The sequence below is a fragment of the Limulus polyphemus genome, unplaced genomic scaffold, assembly GCF_000517525.1.
Source record: "Limulus polyphemus unplaced genomic scaffold, Limulus_polyphemus-2.1.2 Scaffold776, whole genome shotgun sequence".
Taxonomy (NCBI): Eukaryota; Metazoa; Arthropoda; class Merostomata; order Xiphosura; family Limulidae; genus Limulus; species Limulus polyphemus.
The window spans coordinates 244624-268196 of NW_013666386.1; the positions used below are offsets into that span (position 1 = coordinate 244624).

The 23573-nt window shown below is 30.0% G+C and overlaps 2 protein-coding genes across 2 annotated transcripts in view; one reads left to right on the forward strand and one right to left on the reverse strand.

The window, feature by feature from the left end:
- Window positions 1-2181, forward strand: part of LOC106460469 (nucleolar protein 58-like) — a 26418-nt gene extending 24237 nt beyond the window's left edge. The window contains exons 16-17 of the mRNA XM_013920166.2: window positions 327-432; window positions 2148-2181. Coding sequence (XP_013775620.1) covers window positions 327-385 — 59 coding nt within the window. The 3' untranslated portion in view covers window positions 386-432; window positions 2148-2181. The remainder of the gene's footprint in view (window positions 1-326; window positions 433-2147) is intronic.
- Window positions 2182-3316: 1135 nt separating this feature from the next.
- The window catches only part of LOC106460470 (sodium bicarbonate cotransporter 3-like), a 79916-nt gene continuing 59659 nt past the window's right edge, over window positions 3317-23573 (reverse strand). Inside the window, 7 exon segments of the mRNA XM_022387206.1 lie at window positions 3317-10888; window positions 16673-16920; window positions 19103-19120; window positions 19757-19894; window positions 20074-20250; window positions 21579-21647; window positions 22051-22123. Coding sequence (XP_022242914.1) covers window positions 10672-10888; window positions 16673-16920; window positions 19103-19120; window positions 19757-19894; window positions 20074-20250; window positions 21579-21647; window positions 22051-22123 — 940 coding nt within the window. The 3' untranslated portion in view covers window positions 3317-10671.

Genomic DNA, 23573 nt, shown 5'->3' on the forward strand with positions numbered 1-23573 from the left:
AACGACGTTCAGTTGGAAGGTACCGTCGTCGATTGTTTCTAGTAGTAGTAATTTCTTATGCCTCGCTGATCATGTACTATATATATATATATATATATATATATATATATATCTACAATTCAAATATAGTTATTGTCAGTTTTTATTTATATCATTTACAAATTGACTAAGGGTAAGAATTAATAACACAGCATTATTATTTTAATTTTAATGCTGGTTATTTGTATTTATTATTATTTTTAATTAACTTTATTATCATTCATAAAAATTGGTCAACCTGCCAACTAGTTTTATGTAAATTAATTCAGATTTTTTTAATATTTTAGAATGTAGTACTGTTGTGGAAAAGAAGAAGAAGAAAAAGAAGAAAAAAGAGAGTGAATAACTTGAATCTTCATGCAGTGATGAAAATGCTTTTTGTTTATTATTCAGGTAATGATAAGTTTTAGCAAAATAGATGTCAAAACGTTTTCTGTTATAAACTTAAATTTCTGTAACTGATAAACTGTGGGATCACTTTCAGAAAAGTATGTTGAAACACAATAAGTATCCGAGACTGTTGACACCAGGTGGTTTGCAGACTGTTGACACCGGTGGTTTGCACGTCTTTTTTTTTTTTTTACTTTGGATATTAATTTTTTTTCTAATGTTTCAGCTACTGAGAATGAATTCTCTAATAAGTTTCAGTTTTTAATGTAAAGATGTAAGATTAGATTAAGTTTGATTTTGTACTATATTTTCTTCCTTGACATGATATTAATAAGAAAACTTTAAAGTAATATATATATATATATATATATATACACACACACAAGGTATTTTAAAAACTTTTTACCAAGACACCTGAGTTTTTATTGTGTTTACATCTTTTTATCACCATACCTGTAAATGAAGACTAATTTTTGTTAGATAGAAAACTTATCACTAATTCTTTAACTCTGAAATCTGGATCGAAGTGTGGCTCACTCACATTGACCTTGTAATCATGAAACTTTACATACAATAATACTTTATGTACAACATATATTAACAAAACATTTTAGGAAATATTATAAATCTGATTTTTAATAGCATATTTTTACTAAAGATGTGTCTGTGAATATACAAAACTTTTACTGAGTCAGTCTTAATGAAAGGTGATTTTCATGATAAGAGTAAAGTACTTCTTTTTATCTTACAGTTCTTATATTTCATTTGCATAACCATCTAAAACCTCATAAATGAATATCTTTTTTAATTCAAAATTCTATATTTTGTCCCTTTTTTTCTTTACACTAACACCAACTGCCGCAAAAACACTTAAACAAAAAAAACTTTAAAATATGAAATAAAATGAATACTTTTAATTATTTTAGAATTACTGCAGATAGTAACAGATAATTATACTTAGTTATGTAACATAGCCACAGCCTTTTAATCTTTTAACATCTGTTTCTTAGCAGTATCTATAGTATAAGTGCATTGGCTTTATATCTTTAAGTTTAACCGTCTTTGGAAAAAAATAATTTCCTTGCACACTTTCTTATAAGACATTACACACTAATACATAGTATTATTTATTTTTTTTATTTTGAGATAATTTTCCAATATTTTTTAAATATGTAATGCATTTTCATTTTATAAAAAGTATATTTTTGTAATATTGTTGTAGACATCTGCTATTCCTAACATAATTATTTATTTATTGAACCAGTATTGGTTATAGTAGTAATACAAATAAATATTACAGCCTAGGTTATTAGATGATGTAACTTCTTAAGTCAATACATCTCAAAAGGGCAGCACTACTGGTTAAAGATTATTTACTGATATAACTAATAAAACAGTTTAGTCAGACCAGAAAATAGTTAACATATATATATATATATGGCAAGAGGTGACAATTATTAAAAATGTTAAATAGGAGTTTTATTGGATAAGGATGTTAAGCTTGGCCTAAGTTGTTTGTTAATGTGACACATCAATAAAACTGACAGAGTGAGTGTTTAGTTCACATGACTGTTAATCTGAGTGCTAGTCTAAGTTTTTTTTCTCAATTAATTAAAAATATGGAATGGCATCTAGAACTTGTAACAATTGTTTTAGTTAAGTTTGGAATAATTCACTTGCATAAATGTAATAGTTTTTTGTTTATTTGTTTTTTACAGATTTTGTACAGTTGTAAGATTCCACAGCATTTCATAAAAAATAAACATGTTTTTACAAGATTTGTCTTTTCTTGTTCATATCATCTACAATAACTTTTTGTTCCATTAAAAAATTCATGCCCATTTTCAAAAATCTTGGGTTAAAGCTATTTTTGTCACCAAATGCTTAGCAAAACCAAAATAGTTATCTTTCTAGTCAAGGTATTAGACTCTCTTGTAAAACTGACAGAGTGAAACTTATTTTCCAATAGCAAATTAGTAATTTGAATAAGTTAAAGTGAACTTATTGATTCTGTAAATTTTCCAAACTTGTATCTGTAAAATGTTATTGATATCCACGATTCAACTTGGCAAAACTTTGGGTGGGTCTTTTAAATATAAGTATTGTTAATGGACTAAAAATGTTAAAAAGATTGTTTTATTTGCTAGAGCAACCTGTTGTCAATAGATAAAAAAATAAATAAAAACAACATGAAGTAAACTGGATTTGAAAATGTTTGTATCAAAATAAGTATGTATTATTAAAAATATAAGTTTAAATTACAAGAATAATAATGATAAAAGCAGAATTACAATACCCAAAGAACAGAAGTATAAAAGATGTCCCAGGATACCTCTACCGTAAGTTCAGCAAAAACTGTAGATGCAATCCAAATGGATTTCATCATGAAGGAAGGTTATGCAACTCTTCATATAGTTTAAGCATCTTTGAAAATATTTTAGTTCGTGTTGCATCTTGTACACACTGCAAGGCTACAATGGAGGAATTAGCTGAATTATACACAGATATGTTGCCCCAAGATCATCAGGCCTAAGAACAGCCTTTAATACTGTTTCAGCTACAGACAATACAGATGAGGTGTTTGAACCTTCATGATAAGAATCTTATCATTCCAAAGATCTAGCTGAATGCAACTCAAGAATAGAAATGAGTGATGGTGAAGGGCATAAAAAAGACAGTTTTGAGCTAAAAATATCAGTTTCACTCAGGCTTACTACAACGTGCAGCAGCTGCTACCACCTAATTCTTGTTTTCTCAAGAAAGAACATTGACTGTGGTTACAGGTTGTGTAATCATGGTATGTTTGTTTTGAATTGAGGTTAAAAAAAAGTTAACTTCTTGTTTGTTTTAAATACGTTTTCAGCTTTTGAAGTAACTTTCAGATGAGTGACCTTACCCACATAACTTTATTGCACCAGGCATTACATTAAGGGCTGGGTTTTAAAACATCCCAGGCTACTAATTACATACATAGTACTCAGTAAATGAGTAACTAGTTATTACAGTTATAACACAAATGACTTAAACTGAATCGTTGTGAACTTTATATAACACAACAACCTCCTCTATCTGTAAACATAATCTCCACATTTAAGTGGTAAGAAAATTATACACATGCATATTTTCTGAGAACTTTTGTAGTATTGCTATAGATAAAACTGTCACAAATAACGTGTAGTTTTTAAAAAATGTACAAACCAAACTGTAGCAAGATATATATATTTGTATGTTCTTGAATACCATTTGTTTTATTACTTCTACAAACTATAAATGATTAACACTTCCTACTTTGTATAAATTTTAAATCTAATCTGCTATACATCCATTGTTTCTATATACTGGAAACATATTTAAACTAAACTATACCTTAGTTAATTATTTCAACAATTACTACTTTCCACCAGATAAAAAAGAAAAATTCCCCTAAGTACAGTATAATTCTTGACTAATATGAAAACTTGTAAACACCTGGATTAAACATGTTCAAGTACATGTTGCTAGAAACATATTGAACATCAACATAAAAATGTCTTGGTGAGAAAACCAGTTCATTTTGAGTTATTAAAAAGGGTTAGCTGCAACTTTTAAGTAAACAGTTGTGTGGTATATAAAAAAAAAAGAATCAATGTAAGTGTTGTGGTACTTTAACCCAAAGAATGCCATGCTGGTTTTACAACTTAACATATAGTGATTTAGTATTTTCTTTTATGAGCCAATGTTTTAATAGTTTTCACTTTAATAATGGTTCAATGATTTCAAATGATAATGATGTAGACGTTAGCATTGTTAACTAACTTAAACCTAAGTTTATTATGATATTTACTAAGACATGTTGAGTTTGTATGAGTTATGAAGTAATTTATTAATAGTTATGCTTTAATCCAGAATGACTTAGTAATGTTATATTTTTTAACAAAGTTGTGCTACTGTACATTTAGTTACTACCTCTAACTGAAAGTCTTTCTTCTCTTTTGTATTTCAAAATAATATAGATATTTTAAATTAAAAAATATATACATACATTGATTTAAAAATAAAATTTAAAAAAATCAAAGTTTTTATTCTTTTTGTATTTTTATGATATTTTTTTTAAATCAGGGAATCCGTAGTACTTAAATTAACCAATCTCTTGAATTGTTTTGCTGCATGGAATACATATATACTTATTGATACATACATAATATAAGTTTTTGAAGGAAAGAAAACTTCTGAAACTTGAAGACGGACATAGCATGAATATTAATAAATCAGGCAGTTTTACTCTTTTAAACTTTCTTTTCAGTGATGCAAATAGCTATTCTTTCATTTTCTAGTTTCTACAACATTGTTATCTTCTAAGCAGCATTTAACCGTGTAAACTTCTGAGGTTTTTCATTTCTCTGTGAACTTTCAAAACATGATAACCCATCAGTGAACAAACTTAAATTGCAAGTTTTAATGCCTATGTCAATCATTGTGAGAACTGGCACAATAGCCCATTGGTTTTACCCTACTACTACTTACCAAACAACCTTTTCAAGTTCAGATATTGACCATATTAATCACTTCGCTAAACACTGTTAGAGAAAACTACTTGCTGAATTTTGTGATTTCAAAGAGTTATGCTAAATAACCATCTAACACTGGTTGACTCATCCAAACAAGAAGTTGGTTTTACTTGTGTAGAAGAAAAGATTATTTCCACATAAATCCTTGAAGTAGGTTAAAGACTGTTAAAAATGAGTAAATGAAAGGAATAATGAATCACAAAGTGGGTTTTGGGGATAACTGTAGTCAAATAAAACATTTTACACTTCCTTACAGAAACAACTCAACATCATTCTTCCAATAAAAATGTAGGCAATATCACTTATATTGGCCTACTTCCTGGACAAACACAAGATATTGGATTCTCCACTTCTGTTGCTAATAATTGCAAGTCCAAAAGATAAAATACCATTCAAAAGATTAAAAAAATTTAATTGTGAGGCAATATAATGGAAAAAATAAAGGCTATCATGCAACAACTTTATTATGCCAGAGACCATCAAAATAGACCACAAAATCTATAAAGGTATGATTTCGTTAATATTTTACCCAAAACAATATGATGCTAAATTAAAGATTACAAAGCACAAACATTTTTTTCTCAAAACTATGCAGTCTGAAACAACACTTTTTAATACTGTATTTTTAAAAATATGTCAGTGGGCTCAGTTTGAACATAATTAAAGATTGGGGAAGCAGATTACATGCACCAACTGAATAACAGTAATAACTTTTGTGTTACTAATTCAGTGTTGGTTATGAATCAAGTCTCTCTCAATATGGAGAATATTAGTTTCACATTCTAGTGAACATAATGTTTAATAAATACACTTTTTTGTTATAACAATTTGTACTTAATATCTAGTTATATTTACACCATTATATTCTCTGCTAAAAAACTCGCCAATTCTTAGTGTGTTCAGTAAGAAAAAATATGAGGAAGCTAAATGTCCTTTGCCCTCAAACTTCTATCATGTTATAATTTCAGCTGTTGTTAACACTGAACAGATTATGCATCAGGAGATTGGCTATAACTACTATTATCAAGGTTAGAGCACCATTGTGGTTATATTTCCAGCATAAAGAGGCATTCTCTACTCCTTCAATATCTCATAATTATTCCTGACTGGGTGTTGAAATCTAGTGGTGTAGTACAATGAAGTTATTTTGGTAACTTGAAGATATTTTCATGATAGTAATGTGGATGAAGGATTTTGAGGATCTGACTTGATCAAGAAAATAAATGACAATAAATGTAGTTAGTTATATGCTCTTTACTGAACTTCATGTCGTTCTTGTGTAGCTGTAATGAAAGCTGTTCCTATTGTACTTCTAACTGAATTGGGCTTCAAGCTAGAGATTTTAGAGGGTTCCACAATCATGGTTTGTGAGTCTGCATTAGACAAACTCTCTTTGATATATTTTGTAAACAAATTAACTTTTTTTTGAAATCATTTCATTAAAACTGAGTCGTATATGTTTGACATACCAAAAAATTTACTAATTATGGCTTTTTGATGACAGGTTCATTTAGAACTGAATGGTAAGTTTATTAGCACCAATCGTACAAAGAGGCACACACCTCCCCAAAGTTATCCACCCATACCTGAGCACAAACTTGTTCCTAAAATAGTTTCCACTAGTGTTGCCTTAGTCAATGTCACAGGAAGAACCATAGTGAAAGTAAGGTACTCTATCTTAACTGTTGCTTTTGACAGAATTTGGAATTTAATATAACTAGCATCTATACCACTACTATGTCGTATCCTGGCGGGCCTGATGATTTGTGGTATTAATGGAAAGGCCTTGACAGCACTGGATATAGTAATGTGGTTGACATATTGTTACATTCTTTATTACTTTCAAGTTCTTATAATTATCAGGGATGTAGCCTCAAAACTGAAGGATTATAAGCTGCAAGCAAGACTAATGGAATATCAGAACTGTAGGCTTAACTAACCATTAGAAAGATTAAGCAAGAAGAATGTAGTAATAACATTTCAAGTACACTCTGTAGATTGTAGAAGTAACAATTATCAGAATTGTTATCCAAATCCTTAGTCACCCTTTGCACCAAGCAGCATGATTTGCTGGGCTAAATATAATACACTTACATATTGTAATCTTATTATAAATTTTAATAGTTTTTCAAATATAACAGCTTGCTAAAGAAGTGAAAATTGAGACACAGTAGGTCTAATGATCTGTGTTGTTGAACAAATGCATTACCAGTGATTTAACTACTAATAAATAGTATTACACTTTCCTTATGAATACTGGTTTTGATTGAAATAAAAATGGAGTGGTGAAATAGTAAAATTTCAGTTCTATAGCACCATGAATCCAGGGGCGTGCAGAGGTTCTATGATGCCCGGGGCCTTGTACCTAAGACCTTGAGGAAGGGCGGAAAGGGTTCTACTATTCGATTCGACTCTTTGCGTTGGATACCCTCCCAACATAGATGCCCGGGGCCTCGGCACCTTTCACCCCCCTCTGCACGCTACTGCATGAAACACAAGGAATATTCTGTAATAAACAACAGTACCTTGCTACTTCCAGATCCCATTACAATAAAGTAGTCAATGTATATAGTTTTTATGTTCTTGCTTGTAGCATGGGGGTGATGGGGAAGAATAAGCCAAAACACGCAAGATATATACCTTCCAAGTCTCCCTAACTCTTTAACTTCCAAAAAGGTTTTTGCATCTTCCTAATTCTTTATTGATAAACATATCTAGATTTAATCAATAAAGGGTAAAAACTTGGTTTCTGAATATTTTATGAAGTAATAGTAACTGTTCAAAGTTGTTGAAATTATGAAACTTTATACACAATAATATGAGCATCCTTGTCATATGTAGTGTAAATGTTGAACTTTAGTATCAAGCAAATCTTAATTTTCTCAAGCTATGTTACGAACCTATAGGGTATGAAATTTTATTTTTACATCAGCAAGTGTAGAATTTAGTTTTTCCTGTAATTAAAGACTGTTTTAATTTCAGTTGGTTTTATTAAAGACTTGGGATCAATTAATTTTTCAATAACTGTTAACAAATGATAAAAGGTACAGTGCTCCACTACTGATTAGAGATGAAACTTTGGTACCTTCTACTAATTACGGGGAATAACAGTCTATCCTAATGGTATTATAACGTATCCTACTGATAATGAGTGAAATTAAGAAACTCCTGTCAACAAAAAATTAAGCTATGGTAACTTCTAGTAAGTAATTTATAACAGCAATTTTTTTAAAATAGAGAATGGTACAGTAAATCCTAATGTTAAAGTGGGAAGACCTGCTCTTCCTGTTTTAAGAACATGTAATTACAGATGGTGGGTAGATTACAGAATCCTTCAACAAGAAATATAATGATAATCGACTTCTGTTAACAATAGGTTAACCGCAGAAATTCCTACTGACAAGTAATGGAACTACAGTACATTTGCAGCCAAGAAAGGATAAAGTCCAGAACCTCGTGGGGAAAAAATACAAATACAATTTTTTTTTTGACAGTAAGGAATTATAGAATTTACTGACAAAGTATGGAATAATGGTACTGCTAAAGGTTTAAGTCCAGAACCTTATGTGGACAGATATCCAACAGGAGTATTTTCTATTGAGAAGGAGTGATCTAAAGAAAGTCATTTTGACCCTGAAGTTGGAATTACAGTGTTTAAAAATTGTGAATTACTTTCTAATAAAATAGGAATGAACAGATAATCTCTGAAACAGTAAAAGTTACATGTACAACACAAGATAGCATAAGATCTCTACTTCTTATTAACAAGGTGGATGGGTGTTATACTGCACTACGTGTTTTTAAATGGGTGAGTGCTCTAACCTTGAATGATATGGTTAATACATTATCTGTTTTTAGGTGGGTGGATGCTGTTCCTTTGATGGGTAAAATCATTGCACTATCTAGTTTTTGTGGATGAGTACTGTGCACTTTATATAGTTACTGCAGTATCTATTCTTAAATGAGTGAACGCTGTTCTTTTGGCTGATCAGATTAATGTAAATGTGCTGTAAGTGAATGAGTTGTTTCAGTTGTGTACTTACTTCTGATTGATAAAATTACTGTATTTTATGTTCCTTGATATGCAAACTGCTTTATCCATAACATGTATAATCACAGTTTAGGTTAGATTGGCATTGCTATTTATGTTTCAAAGCAAAAGAATAAATAGTTATTTTAATCTGTTCAGGCTTGGAAAGGGTTCAAGTTCAAGATGTCTCAGAGGGTTAATTTTTCTTAGGATCTTGTTCACTTCACCTAAATCTCATTGTTTGAATTAGTCTTATACTTGTACAACTAAACAAGTAATTAGGTTATGTAATATAACTTAGATGTAACCACATAAGTCAGTCATTATCAATCTACATACAGACTTAGTAACAACTGAAAATGAATATGACTAATTTCTTAAGTTACAACAATAATCATTTATTTGGGCCTTATTTCTACTACATCTACTTTCAATTTTACTGACATGATACTAAAACAGACAAGTTTGCTAAACCAGTTACATAAATCTCCTCAAAGCAAATGAAATGTTCTCAATGAAAAAAAATTTCTTATTCAAATTATTTCATTATTGTTGATGTATAAATAAACATAAAAATTATTCTTTGCACAAAGGCATGTTAAAAAGTTGTAGAACAGAGAATATAATAACCATCTGACATAAAGCAATATTTCAAATTACCTTTGTATTTTCTATACCCTAAAATCCCACAAAAACTAGTTTTTTACCTTCAAAAGAAATAAGTAAATGTAAATTTAGACTAGTCAGATACCCAACAAAACAAGTATAACTTACCAGTCACATTCTAGCCATACGTATATTCTTATAAGCTCAAACTAAATCAGACATTTCATCTACTTATCACACAGCTTTAGACTAGTCAGAAATCTAAATGTGTACTTTTTACTGTTAGTGTAGAGCCTCATCTAGCTACAAATCTGACAAATTGGTTGTTATAGGATATACGTTTACATGCGCATGTATGATTGATGGTTCTTTTCATAAATGAAAACTATTGTTACATTTTGGTAAACAAACTACTCTGACAGAAAATCTAATGAAAACTTTTGAAGATTCTGACAAGTCAGACTTAAACCACAAATATGGTAGAATAGTCAATCTAGATAAGACTCTGAACCATAAAAGTCATGAAGAAAATTTACCTTCTGCTTACTGACAGTGTTGACAAAACCTATCAATACCATCACCAACCCATACTAAAAACATATACGTACACATTGTATTTAGTGAATAAAGATGACATTTGTGAACCAATGTTTGTCCCATATTGGAAGCACAACACGTGTAAACACAGTTGGTATCTTTGGTTAAAGAAAACCATCTATTTTTTGTATTCTTTTTTTTTTTTATTCAACTAGTTAGTCCATTATAACTTCGTTACTTTTCATGTGATCCCAGCCAGCCACAGAGGCCCTAAGATGCATCCACTGGTCAAGTTCCCATGACATTATGGACCTGACAGTGGAAATGATTTTCTTTGGTAATTCCTGAGACTGTGGAAGTCACAACCAAAAGTTGAGCTATATCTGTCAAAGAACAAAAGTGAATCAAACATAAGAAGGATTTGAGCGATGCTGGTAAGGAGCCAGGCTTGGCTAAAGACTCGGACATTTTCACACCCTATGACCAATATGACCTACTAATTAGAACTAAAGGTCACTATAGTCAAACCCGAGTCTCACTATGGTTAACCTGTTCCCTGGAAGTTGTGTCATCTGGTGAAGCTTCTTTTGATGGGCTGTTGGAAGGTATGGGGGTAGGTTCTTGAATCTTAATTGTTATTCCACATTCATCCTCTTCTTCATCTTCAGCCATGGTTGAAAGCCGTTTTCTTTCCTCATCATTTATTGCATCATTTTTATTGCCTCGCTTCTTCTTCAGACTATTTAAAATAAAGTTTTGTCTATAGCATGATCAAAAACTTATGATTCAGTTACACTGTTTGTCTACAAATCCACAACTACCTGACAAGGAATTATATTCCATTATTAATTTAATTTTCAAGAACAAGTGCAAACTTCATTTTAAAGAACATAATATAACTACAGACTGAAAATTATCAATACAAACTGTTAAAATCTTGTATGATTTCACATTATATTAAAAAAAAACATTGAAATACATCATTTCATTCAGAAGGAAGAAAAAAGGAATTTCTATAACTAAAAACATTTTGTAACTATTGGATAACAAACCCATAATATTTTAAAACTACAATCTTACTTGTAATGAAAATTTTACACATGTACAACATTTACTTAAACAATGACACAAGTCACACAGATTATATAAACATGTTTTGGACAACAATGAAATTTGGATGATTTGTGATTACAAAGTATGACCTATGTTTGAATATTCTGTTTGATAAGAAGAGTAATATGTACACAATGTGCCATCTGTGTGTGTTTCAGAGAAGACTACTACTCAGTATTTAAGTTAGCTTTGATGACATCATCGACAACATTCTTCTTAGTTGAAGCATGTTTAAGTGTTCAGTGTAATAATGTTTTTTGCTTGCTTTAATTGCATAAGTGAGCAGAAGCATGAGACACATAGATTATTTCACATGCATATTATACAAGAGGCATTCATATGAAGAAGGGATAAAAAGGAAAGCTGTAGGTTGGGTAAGTAAAACATTTTGAAATTTGCCACCCCCATTTTTTAAATAATCTAATGGGTAATGGCACCAGTGAAATTATGGGTAAATCACAAAGCAACATGCATAAACGAATGCAATAAGGAAGAACTACATGAAGTTATCCCATTTGCTGGATGAAATTTTTACAACACTAATTATGAAGTTTGCTGTGAGTGAATGATTGCAAAAGAAGCGAGTCCTATTCCACCATAACTATATATGTCTTCAATCTGCTCCTGCAACAGTCTATGTAGTTTAGTGTTATAACTCTTCAGGTTTTGCTACATAACCCAGACTTTGTACTAAGTAACTTTTACTTATCTGGTCCTGTGAAAGAGGCCTTATGTGGCAAAATTTTGAAACAAAAATGTCCAAGATGTGATGCATGAGCAGCTACTCAACCAAAAACAAGTCTAACCTGATGTTGGTTTGAGTGATAAGAAGTACAAGAAGACTCTGAAGAAGTGATACAAATTTAATTTATATTCATCACTAATGTGGCAAACATTTTGAAACAAAAATGTCCAAGATGTGGTGCATGAGCAGCTACTCAACCAAAAACAAGTCTAGTCTGATGTTGATTTAAGTGATAAGAAATACAAGAAGACTCTGAAGAAGTGATACAAATATAATTTACATTCATCACTATACTTTTAAGTAATTTACCTCTTTCATTTAAATGCCCCTTGTGTTTATTTGAATGTGTGTGTGTATGAGAGTTCAGTCTAATAATAAAGAAATATAACAAAGACTACATTTTGTATGATACTATCAAGCCAGAACAAATGCAAGTATCACTTTCATATAAAACTTGTTAGGTTCAAAGCATATATTCATATTTTCACACCACACAATCAAGAATTAGCTACACACAGTAATGTCTCAAGAAGCTGTCACACAATCAAGAATTAGGTACACACAGTCAGTAATGTCTCAAGAAACTGTCACACAAGCAAGAATTAGGTACACACAGTAGGTAATGTCTCAAGAGGCTATCACACAATCAAGAATTAGTACACACAGTCAGTAATGTCTCAAGAGGCTGTCACACAATCAAGAATTAGGTACACAGAGTTAGTTAAGGGACTATGCTACATATATGGTAGCTATATTTTTACACAGTCTAGTGTGAGATACACAAACGAACAGAAATCTCTCACCAACACTCTGTACAATGAAACAGAAATGATATACATCACTGTATCACCATGTTAAACATTAGATACACATAAGTCTAAAAGTGAGTCTCAAAGAAACTTTTGTTTGTCATTAAGCACAAAGTTACACGATGGGCTATCTGTGCTGTGCCCACCATTGGTATACAAACCTGATGTTTAATGTTATATGCTCTCAGACTTACTTCTGATACACCAGGGGCCTCAAACAAACTGCATCAAGCAAACAACACTAACAGTACTATGTTTCAGGAGCATTTAAAATTAAATAGTCATGATCTTATCAATGTATAAAAATATATACAAGTTAAATATATCTATATATATTGTATGCACATATTTCTTCACATTTACAAATACTTCAAACTTTGGGGACAGTGGTCATCATTGAGGTAGGTAAAGTCAGTTAGATGTATTATAGTAATACTCAAGGCAAAAACTTATTTCCTAGTAAGAAAAAATTTAATGATTAAAGAAAAACAACAGCCTATTTAACCAATAACACAAATATTCTCATCCCAAGTGTATATGAATATTACCTTCAGAACATTACTAAGAATAATAAGTTTTTTATATTTTAAACAATGCCCATCATCAAACCTCTATATATTCACAGGTCATCTCTTCTCATGATGAATGAAAGGCCTTCAGCATTGAAAAATAATACTGGTAGACTTTTCTTTTTTAGACATTTGTACTAATATTGGGCTAGAGGAAGTTTCTGACATCACATTGATGAATGTGTAGCTCAAAGTCTAGAATTTTCTTTAAAGTTTAGGAAATAATTTGATCAATATAAAAACATAAGTTTTACTGAAGTAGACATGGATTGATTACCGAATTAGTTCAATTTGTTAATTGTTTGTTACATCAGTTGTTTGAATAGTAAATTTGTTTCAGAAAAATATGAGACAAAATAGTACATGTGAGAAAATTAGCAAGAAAGTTAATTTTTTTGTTTTAGTATCCACTGGAAGTTAGGCCAATCAATGAACATTAGTAAAGCTAACTTTTAGAACTTGAAGTAGATGAAATATAATACTTTAATTATGAGTAAATGGAATGAACTTTGCATTATATTTTATGGAGTAATTCAAGAGAATCCACCTCATAATATAAACTGTTCTACACCTTAAATATGTGCCTGTGAAATTATGGAAGCATGAATTAAAACAGAAAGAGCTTCTCATAATCTGTATATTTTTTTCTTGTTTATGTACATAAGAGTACAAGAAATATTCAAAATTCATAATACTAATCACTGCCCATCAAATAAATTGTTTTATATAAAATAGTTTTTTTTTTCAAACTATAATTCAAATTTTCTACTGCTTATTTTATTGCCTTTGGCATATCTTCGGTTTTTTGTTGTATGCAAAATACTGTTTCAAAATTTTATTAAGTGTTGTGTTATCTATTTCATACTGGTGTCAAATGATGAATTCGTTACAACTTTAAGCCTCACAATGACCACTGTCTACAGTATAAGTTATAACATGATGCAATTAACTTATAGTTTTATGAAATATTTAGTAATTACATATTTTAAGTACAAAATATTAAGCCCTGAACATAATTAGCACAAACTTCTAAAAACATCAAACATGGTAGATGGTGTCCTACCTGACTGGCCACGTATGAGTGGTAGAGTAGACAGAATAGAGAAGGATGACGGGAAAGAGAACAGGAAGGAAGTGAACAATTATGATTTAAGTGGAACACTGGTTATTTCAAAAGAAGGAAGTTAAAATTTTAAAGGATAAAAAAAGGATGTAAAATTCACATTAAATAAAATTTAAGATAGATTTAAATTTTAGTATAGGAAGGTAGCTGTAAATAAATTTAGCTAAAATGGATGTAAAATTTATAATTTTATTAATATTTTATTTCAATGCCAGTAGCAAAGGCAAAAGAAGAGAAATAATGCATGCAGTATGACATCGTTTATAGTAAAAGTGCTACTAAGGATTGCTCAAATGAAACTAGCATCAAACTACTAATATCATAGAAACAATTTGTATAGATATAACACACATTCCAATAGTGTTTATGCTATGAAATCATGCAGGTTTCAAGATACAAACTTTATAATAGTTCTCGCAAAAAACAAATGTTTAAACCTGAAAACTGTGGGAAAATATCTGAACAATAAGGTAGATCTGGTATAGATTTTATATAAACTAATGTAAGTCTTTTCATATATACACACACATTTTTAAGAATTAATAAACTTTTCGATAACTTATAATGTTTGAGAGCATGGAATGCACTTTTAGAGTTCCATTAGATTAGTGTCTTAACTGTATTGATCATGAAAATTGACTTTGAAGAAGTACCAACATCTTGGCTAAGTGTTTGTAGCTATGATGAACATGATTGTTTGAATTAGTTTAATAAGTGTTGTAACTATGGTGAACATATATTTTTGAAGGGTACTAATTATTTTAATAACTGTTGAAACTATTATGAACATGTATGTTTGAAGTGTATTAATTAGTTTAATAAGTGTTGTAACTATGGAAACATTTGTTTGAAGGGCACTAATTAGTTCAATAAATGTTATTGTCATTATTGAATCCTGAAGCTGAGTCCAGTGTTCTGCTAGACAAAATTCAATGACATTTATGAAAGCTATTAGTAACTCTGAATAATATAAGTATCTTAAACTTTTATCTGAATATACTGTCATTTGTTATGATTAACTTGAAAAAAAGGGTCAAAAACTACTGAAATTTTAGGAATATAGTTTCAAAATCCTCCTAATAACCCCTCAACTACAGATATAATTGATGTACCTGTTGTGATATTTTTTATTTCACATTTTTTATATACCATAATTTCCTGTCACTTTGAGTTGTCATTTGATTAACCATGATTTGTAGATATCATAATAATATTTCACCATTCTTGGAGAGTGCGAGTGTGCAGTAAGTATATATGACAAAGGCAGGAACCAGTGATCCAAAGTTTTGATGAAGAACTTGATGTTTTTAATGGTCTTTGTATTTTTTATCTTCTTCCTTTTATGGTTTAATTTTTTATAAGTTTTCATAGCTGCATTGACTTATCACTTCTGTCCAGTTATTTTTTATGTTATTTTCATTTATTTCAGTATATTTTTCTTTTACCCTTCCATTGCCTAGCTATTGAATCTCCTTCAAATTTTCCAAAATAGAGCTGGCCAATTAATTATCTATGAGCATCTATTACACTGACTAGTGTCACCAATTAATGTCACAAAAATAATCAACTAATGAAAGTTGGTGTTCTCGATTATTACTGTTTTTGACGATTTCAATTGTAAAAGTTATTAAAATATTGTCATTATGATTTCTCATTATTCAGGTTTTTCAGCTTAGTGTCACAGTTCACAAAAATATTTAACTAATCAGAATTACTATTTTTTATTTTTCCAACTATCCAAGTCTTGTAAAAGTAATTGATTGGTTGAATGTAATCGAATCATGAGTCTGAAAATTAATCAATTAACAAATTCCACTAATTTACAAGGTCTATGAATTAAATGACTGATTATTGTTTAACATTATAAGTGCTGCATTAATTCTGATAGTGAAAAATATTTAAATAATTCTATGACTTACTCTTCTAAAGTCATATTTTTATTAACTGGCTATGAATATATGCTAACTCTCAAACATAAATCTTTCTGTTGTTTATGAACATATTGCATACTTTTTTTAAGAACAAATTTCTACTATTCAAAAAAGTTTATAATTTCATATTTTGTCTGTATACAAATAACCCACAACATAAAATCTGAAGTTTCTGACCAGTAAACTTGAAGTTACATTAAACTATCAAAAGAAGAAGTAAATTTATATAATACCTGGTTGGGATCTTTAAGGATGGGGGACTGTTTTTCTGCAGTATTTTGGGGGTGCTGTGCTCCTTCTGCTGTAGGCTCTGCCACAACCCAGTTTTGTTCAACTGCTCTGAGATGTTAATGTTAGATTGATCCGAGTTCAGTTGTTCATTTTCTTCTTTGAATTTAGTAACAGGAATCTTCAGTACATTTCCATTTGCCAGAGGGATAGCTACATTTCCTGCACTGGCATCAGGCAGTATTACTCCTTCCTGCCAAATTAATTTTATGGCTCATTTAAAAACTGGAAACAAGTTAGTTGGTAAAACTTAAGGTGAAAGCATATTTCTTTCAGTAAGTCTGAGCTTAAACCTTTTAGCCTAATTGTTATATGAAAATATAAATTTTATATAAAAAATTATAATGTTCATAATATTATTAAGAAGTTGTTTATGGAGAACATTTCAACCTTATCAAATTAAAAATATGGTACTACATAAAAAAACAGATGAATTAGTTGGCATTAAAAGGCCAAACTTTTCTAAAAAGTATTATTTACTGACTAAACAGGTTTCAGGTTGACACACTTAAGAGGTTAAATATAAACATTATTCTTTCTTGAGTAAACAATTGAAGATTTCATGTTAGTAAGCTAACTTTTGTATTGAAGAAGTGCAAAATGCTAAAATTTATTAAGACAACTTACCTCTGTATAAACTACCTAGTCTAGTATGAACATCACAATGCAGTAGACTGAACAAAGGATACAAATATTGTATGCAAGTTTCTATCTCACTTCTAGCTCTCATTTCATTTAGGACTTTATAAATTAACATAACTTAAAAAGTAAAAAGTCAGTTTACACAACATAATTATATTACATGGTTTAACTATCATACCATCTCTCTCTCACGTACATGCAGAAATTGATGTTAACAAATCGTTGTTACAAATCTATGTTCATTTGTCATTTTTATACATCAGTCAATTAACCCACTTTTAGTATATATCCAGTGATTAATTCTACACACCACCCTTAACTGTCTCAACCCAGCCCATGTAAATAATCAGTTTAACATAACACCCATCCTTAAGACCAAATTTAGTGTACATATTAATCCTTTCACTGCGGCTGGGATGCATAGTTCCCAGTGCACTGTGAAATATACATCCCAGCCACAATGAAAGGGTTAACACACAGCCATAGCATCCTGTAAATATCTAAGACCACATCCACCTCATTCCCAAAATCTTTTCCAGTGTGTATCCAATAACTAGCTTTAATATTACATTGTAACAATTCGCTCATTCTAAAAATCACTACTAGTGTACATCCAGTTGTCAGCTTTATTACCATACCATCCTAATACTTTAAAACCTCTCCTAATGTATATCTAGTAACTATCTTTATTAACCAAATCTAACAACTCACTCATCCTTAACATCACTACTAGTGTACATCCAGTTGTCAGCGTTATTACCACACCATCCTAACATTTAAAAATGCCTCAGTGTAAGTACAGTAACCTTTTCACTAAATACCTTATACAGACATTAATTATTAGCATTTACCTTTAATTTCAATATAAGCAAACAAAATGAAAATATTTTGTTGTTAAATATGTGAGGTGTGCAAGAGGGAACCAACAGAACTAAAGCAAAATAACATGTTAGTAGAAACAACAAAAGACGAATTTATTTAGAGTACCTAGTAAATGTTAGTCACACAAAAACTAATAATTTTTGTTAAAAGTTACATTTGAAATATTAGTGGCAAGTTCACAAACACTTGAAAATGTGAATTAATAATGAAACTGTGTTGACAGAAATGATTTAGAAACATTCTACATATCTTAATATATAATGCAACAAACAAAGGAAAAATATATTTCCCTTGTACCATGAGAGACAATGTTGAAAATTATCAACGAATAGAAAAAAATATTTTTAGTAGTATGTGTATAATTGATAATATGAGAAAATTTTCATACAAAACTTTAACGATTAAGATCAAAACACTAAAGTAAAATTATGAAAGACTGTGTGATGTTAGTAGGATTTCATATAAGAATATGTTACATTGTTTGATGTATAAAAAAAGATTGTGAAACAAGAACATGCAACATTCTGTAATGGGTAATGCAAGTTACATGTTTCATTATGTTATATTTAAAATAAAAAGACTTTCAAACGAAAAATGCAACAATTTGATGGATAACATAAAGTTTCAAATAAATATGTCACAAGACCATGCAACATCATAATGAAGTCCTTTAAACAATAACATGCAACTCCTTATGTTAGCCATTCAAACAAATGTTATAAACAGTCAGAAAATAGAAATTAAATATTAAGTAACATGTAGGTATTAAAATTAATGATGCTGATGTGTTGGGAAAAAGCAATCTTTCTAAAATGTCAGCTCGTGTGGTCAGTCCAGCAAACCAGTCCTACCTTCTCCGTGCTTGTATCCTGAAGAACAAATATAGTGAGGAAATAACTTGGTAAGCTGCACTTTGAATGAACAGCCTATGTATTTTCTATGTATACATAACTTATTTAACCAAGACATTATTATAAAGGTACTTAGATATACATTTTAAGAATGTTTTATTTGATCATATGAAAACAAAGATAAGCATACAAAGCAAACAACTGTTTGAAAAACAAAAAAAAACTGTTCTTTGAAAAGAAAAACTATATTAAAAGATTAATTCTTGTAAAATCATTAACTCAAAAACACAAACAAACATATATGAATTCTAGATTGTATATGTAATGAACAAAAACATTAAGTCTCCTTTCCTTTTTCTCATGGAGTACCAGAATACTGTGGCAAACTCATACAGAGTTTTCTTCACCAACAAAATTAATCAATAAAGTTTTAAATGTCTATTTAATATTGCAAATATGCATTTTGGAAACTCACAATTTTCAAAAACATTTTTTTTGTGATTAGTTCAGTAGTGTAATAAGTATACAAACTGCATTAATAACTAGATTTAGGAAATCAACCTCACATAATTTTAATATATCTAAAGATATAACAATCAAATACGAAATTAAACAGCCCTTTTCAAATTATACATTAACTGATGAACAACTCACCTGTTCCTCTTCCATCTTTCTCAATTCCTCTTCTAATTTTTTCTTAGCTGACTCTGGAATTACATCATCAAGGATCTTTAATTCACGCTGGGTGAAGACAAAGTCCAACAACTTTCTGATGCCAATCATCACTACCAGCTGACCAGGAGAGACAAAATAATGATTTCTAATGATATACAATGTAATACATTTCAACAGTTGAAGAATTGAAGTCCATCAACACTCTCATCCTAATAATGATAACCAAGTAGGAAGCTGGATATACACATTAAATTAAAAAATAATCAGGTTTTGAAAACAAAGCACACTGAGCTTACCATGAGAGGAAAAGCAATGGAAATAGGTTTGTATAACTTGATTACCCACAAGGACACCAGACAGGCTAATTGGACAGCAGTAAACAAGTGAACTCGCAAGGTTTCTACAGATCGAAGAAACATCAAATCTGGTTGGTACTTTTGTGGCATGAAAAGGATCAGGATACGGTCAAACAACTGTAAAAAATATATATATTTAATGATAAGGTCACTGTACTTTTTAAAACACACACAGTTCGCCTTTAACCTTTTAAATATTTCTATTTTTATCAAAAACCTGACTTTCCTTAAAATAATCTTATTATAAAGATGTATTCAAATTCTGAATGCTATATACAACTGTTATTACATTATATAACTTTTTAAATGGATTCCAACTACAAAGCTGAAACCTTTGTGAGAAAAGGATTACTGGTGAACAATGTTAATAATCTTGTTTTAAAGTTTAAATAGAAGATTAAATTAATAATAAACTCAAGTCAGTTTTGCTAAAATTATTATTAACATCAAAATGTTAAGGCTTAATAAAGATGGTGCAAACTGAATTGTCTCTCTTGGAAAGTTATGAGTAGATTAATTTACAGTGTTATGTGTTCTGCTAATTAATTCATTCCCACTGTATTATTTTCCATAAAAATTTTTCCTTTAGAATTTCATTTATTTTCTATTGTATTTAAAATATTATTCATAAACTAAGTTTGCACAAGCTTAAATTTAAACAACTGGCAAACTTTATGAAATATTTCGAATATTACAGCCTTGATAAACTCTTTCAGATGTAAGTATTCTTCTGTTTAGATAATAAAGAAACTTTATGAGTTAACTATTTATTTAACATTTTAGAGTAACAAGTAATTTTTTATTACTTAGGCAACACCTATGTTTTCAACCAAGCCAAATGTATTAAACAAAATGTGATGACAGCATTAAACTCCTAAAAATCAATAAGTAATACAGTAAAAACATAAAGGTCAGGAAAAATTACTTATGACAAGATTATAACTCAAGAGTTTGTTTACCCTAAAAGGATAAACACTGTCAATAATACAAAAAGTAATCACAGCATTAACAGCTAATACAAACTTCGAATTCTTAGATTCTCCATATGTTGAAGCATTGACATATTTTTTTGTGACCAACCCAATTAACAGATAATTTAAGGGGTAAGAATATGTTAGAAACATTAAACCAGTACTAGTTAGTAACTGTAAGTACAACTACAAAAAAGTAACGTTCAATAATAAGTGATCATGTATACAGGCTGTTGATTTAGCTATCAACTGACAACTGTATGAAGGAATTTCCAACATCTAGTGTCAGTGTGTTTAGTGTTATACAGATGGGAATACCTAACATCAGTATAATAAACAAAACGGTTTTTAATTAACCCAATTTCAATAACAAAACCATTATATCCAGAGTTAACAGAGTAACAGTGGTACAAAATTTCTATGCAAAGCACTATAGTGTAAGGTTAATCTGATGTCTGAGATCACATGACATACCTGTAATCCTTTGAGTGCAGAAACGCCCATGTACAGAAACACACCAAACAAAACAGGCATAGGGATGAACTGTGGAGAGAGTTAAATTATAGTTCTAGTATCATGTTATCTAGTATCATATATGCACTATTCAGTATTTTGCTGACACAGGAATTAACTATGATACATAAAAGTTTAAGTTTCAGTATTCTACTGTAATTAAAATAATTTTAAAAACTGTTAAATTATAGTTTTGTTTCTGAACTCAGTAGATTCACATTATTTTGTGAAAGGAAACTATTAATAATATTAATAAATATGATTACTCTTTATGTCTGCAAATTTTGTCAAGCAAGTTGAGAGCTCCCCATTAAATGTGTTTTAATTACTGTTCACATAAAACAATTTCAATATACTCTCAAAAATACTTAAAATTTTCTGATCATTAATGTACACATTAAAAAATATGCGAAAACCTCAAAATCTAACCAACCTTTAAAACACGAGTGAAGAAGACAGATAAACCAACCAAGATGAAGATTAGAATATGAGTGACTCGTTGTTCTCTGTAATACAATATTTACACTTCAAAATAATATCCAATCAACAGACAACAATTAGTGATGGATAAAAAATTTCTCTCTTTATTTTCTTATTAAAAACAAAGTTAAAACAAGACATTTTATTCAAGGAACACAAATATTTGCAGACTGTTTTACCAAATCATTAACCCTAGTCTTGTTGTATATGGAAAATACATATATAGTCTATCCATCATGGAGAACAGACCCCCAAATTTTAGTGTTCTAAGTCTGTTAACGTACCACTGAACCACCAGGGGAACAAATCATGGATATGCAACAGTACAGACTAGAAACCACAGAGGACTACATAAAAAATATGTTTGGAAAAGTAAAAAAATCACTATTTGTTATTCAACTTTAAAATATATTACTGGCTATCAACTATTGAGCCCCTTCACCGTAGCAGAAATGTGTTTATTCCTTTTAGTTGTTTTTTTTGGGGGGGGGGGATAAATATATTCTAATGTTGCAGTTTTTGCTGCATAGTTTCAAAGCCACTAAATTGGGTTGTTTATGATTTTATAGTGGAATTATTCATTTTATGATGTCATACTCATTCATCTTTGACAAGCACTCAATAAATGCTTGCACATGTTTAGCCCTACAACTCTCAGTTACATAATTTATACATCTTGATACATGTATATTCAGTATTAAAACCTCATTTGGGATAAATCTTGGGGCTTCTCTGACAGTCACTCCTTGATTTTTCTAATATGATAGAGAGGGGAACTTCTTGTAAAACTGAAAACGTAGTTTATCTCTTTTTTTTTCACGTCTACCGTAGTCAAACAGTGACACACAACTACAGAAGTAAACCAGCGGATGTTGCAGAAGCCCCAGAATTTTTCTCAAAGCTTTCCTGAAAGCATGTTATTCTGCTGACTGAAGATATGTAGCAGTAACATAACTGTCATGTGCACTACACAACATACATTATAACCACAAGAAAACTTAGGGATACGTTATATGAAAAGAGCCAAGGCAAATACGTCTGTGTGGGAATATAGAGAAAGAAGATTAATCTATTCCATACATTCTATGGTACTATGCATACATACAAACAGATATCATTTCGAAGACCATACAGCACAAGAATTAATAGAAAATTCCATTACATCTTTTCTAGGCTTTTTAGTGTTTTATTTTTTACAGTAAATTACTTAATTTTTTAAATAATTAAATTACAAAAATATGAAGGAAACATGTTCAGCATAAAAATTATATACTTGCATTGATAAAAAAAATATAATTTTGTAGTAGAAAGCAGTAGATATACAAGTTGGTATAGCTTAAAGCAGCTTACAGAAATTTCATTTTGTGTTAGTAACACATTAACCTCCTTGGCAATTACCTCAAGACAGTCTTGGGGTGAACAAACTGAACAAAAGTCATTCACCCTGAGACAGTCTTGGGGTAAATTTTACTTTCT